The sequence below is a fragment of the Octopus bimaculoides genome, chromosome 2, assembly GCF_001194135.2.
Source record: "Octopus bimaculoides isolate UCB-OBI-ISO-001 chromosome 2, ASM119413v2, whole genome shotgun sequence".
Classification (NCBI taxonomy): Eukaryota; Metazoa; Mollusca; class Cephalopoda; order Octopoda; family Octopodidae; genus Octopus; species Octopus bimaculoides.
In genome coordinates, this window is record NC_068982.1 from 157,489,701 (window position 1) to 157,491,844 (window position 2,144).

The following is a 2,144-nucleotide window of genomic DNA, read 5'->3' on the forward strand; positions in this document are numbered from 1 at the left end:
AAAGAACCAAAGAATAATTGAAAGAAAAAAATGTAAGTCATAACAGATAAAACAGCAACAACGAAATGGTTAAGAAAAAAAAAATAAGATGAAAAAATAATTATTATAAAATAATTACGAAAAATATAAATTAGTCTTTGTACCGTTTATATATAAAGATATGCAGACAAATACCTGCGTAAGGTATCATTTAAAAAATAAAAAAAGAAAAAAAGAAAGAAAGTAAAGGGAAAGAAAAGGAGAAAGAGAGAGAAATAATCTTTATTGTTTCTTAACTTTCCATTTTTCTCTTGTTTTTCTCTTTTTTTTTTGCTTTTTTTTTCACATTGTTCTTCCCTTTAATTCTGCCGTTATTTTTGTTGCTGCACCAACATTTTCCTCTCATTTTCTCATTAATATCTGTTTAACTTTTCTTTATAGAAGAGTGATTCCCTTTCTTGTCGTCTGAGGGGGTGGTTTCAAAATTTTATATTACACACAATACATAGTTTAGCTTCTTCTTCTTCTTCTTCTTCTTCTTCTTCTTCTTCTATGTCGTCGTCGCCGTCCTCGATCTCCCCACATCCCACCGCTCTCTCTTTCTCCTATCGGCTTCCTTTGCCTTGAAATTTGGATATATTTGTTTATTTATTTACTCGGTATTTTTACGAGCATTTAAGCAAATTGGCGGTAAATATGCTCAAGAAAGAACCATCCAATTTCGTTAGTAGATGGAACAAATACATGGTAAACTAAAATGAGACAAAAGAGTCGCTGAGTGTGTATGACTATTTTGAAAAGACAAACTACAAAACAAACAACGACGAAATAATAATAATAATAATAATAATAATAATAATGATGATAATAATAATAGCAATAATAATAATAATAATGATGATGATAATATTAAAGGAAAATGTGAAATGATAAAACGTATAAGAAGAATTATAACATAAAGAGAAGAACAAGAAGAGGGAAAGGATGGTGGGAGGAAGAGGGGGAATATAGAAAAATCAGAGGGGGAAAAGGAGGAGGAATAGGAGAAGATGAAAGAGAAATAGAACAAACTAGAAAAAACAGAAGATTACGTAGATGAAGACGATGACAACGACGATGGTGACGATGATGATAATGCTAATGAACGGAGGAGAAGATGGAGGAGGAGAAGGTGGAGAAGAAGAAGAAGAAGAAGAAGAACAACAACAAGAAGAAGAAGAAGAAGACGAGGAAGAAGAAGAAGAAGACGAAGAAGAAGAAGAAGAAGAAGAAGACGAAGAAGAAGAAGAAGAAGAAGAAGAAGAAGAAGAAGAAGAAGAAGAAGAAGAAGAAGAAGAAGAAGACGAAGAAGAAGAAGAAGGAGAAGAAGAAGAAGAAGAAGAAGAAGAAGAAGAACCACACCAACACAAAAACAACTACAAAAGCAACAACCGCAACAGCAGCAACAACAATACCAGCAGTAATGACAACAATAACGGCCCTAACAGCAGCCGCAACAGTCGCACGTAATAACATCACCAACAGCAGCAGTAATAACACCAGTAATACGTAATGACAACAATAACAGCTCTCAGTAATGGAAAGAACAGCAGCAGCTGCCGCCGAAAGTAGTAAGGGCATCGGCCGTGAGTGATGGGGAACAACAATAACAGCAGTTAGGATACACAGATCAAGGATACACAATGACAACGGCAGCCATATGTAATAACAACAGCTGCAGCAATAAGTGATAACATCGGAGTTAGGTGAGGCATGTAATGACAACTCCTCCATCACCACAAATAGTAATAACAACAGCGTAAAACTATAATTCTTTTGCTCTTTTACTTGTCTCAGTCATCTGACTACAGCCATACTGGAGCACTGCCTTGAACGGTTTTAGTCGAACAAATCGACACCAGGACTTATTTCTTGAGCCTGGTACATATTCTATCGGTCTCTTTTGCCAAACCGCTACTCTACGGGGACGTAAACTCACCAACACCGGTTGTCAAGAGGTAATGGCAAGTGGAGACAAACGCAGACACAGATATATAGATCGCCATGATCGGTAGTCACTAAAATTTTTTCAATTTTCTCTCCCTGTTTATTTTTGTGTTCCTTTCTGTCGAAGGCTCGTAAAAGACTTTCTCACTTCCCGAGCGTTAAATTAATACGTCTGTTTG

At 35.7% G+C, this 2,144-nt stretch overlaps 1 protein-coding gene across 1 annotated transcript in view; it reads left to right on the plus strand.

The window, feature by feature from the left end:
* LOC128247083 (probable cyclin-dependent serine/threonine-protein kinase DDB_G0292550) overlaps positions 1–2,144 on the plus strand; it is a gene marked incomplete at both ends in the record, with an annotated part of 211,263 nt that overhangs the window by 141,286 nt on the left and 67,833 nt on the right. Inside the window, one exon of the mRNA XM_052965900.1 lies at positions 805–887. Coding sequence (XP_052821860.1) covers positions 805–887 — 83 coding nt within the window. The remainder of the gene's footprint in view (positions 1–804; positions 888–2,144) is intronic.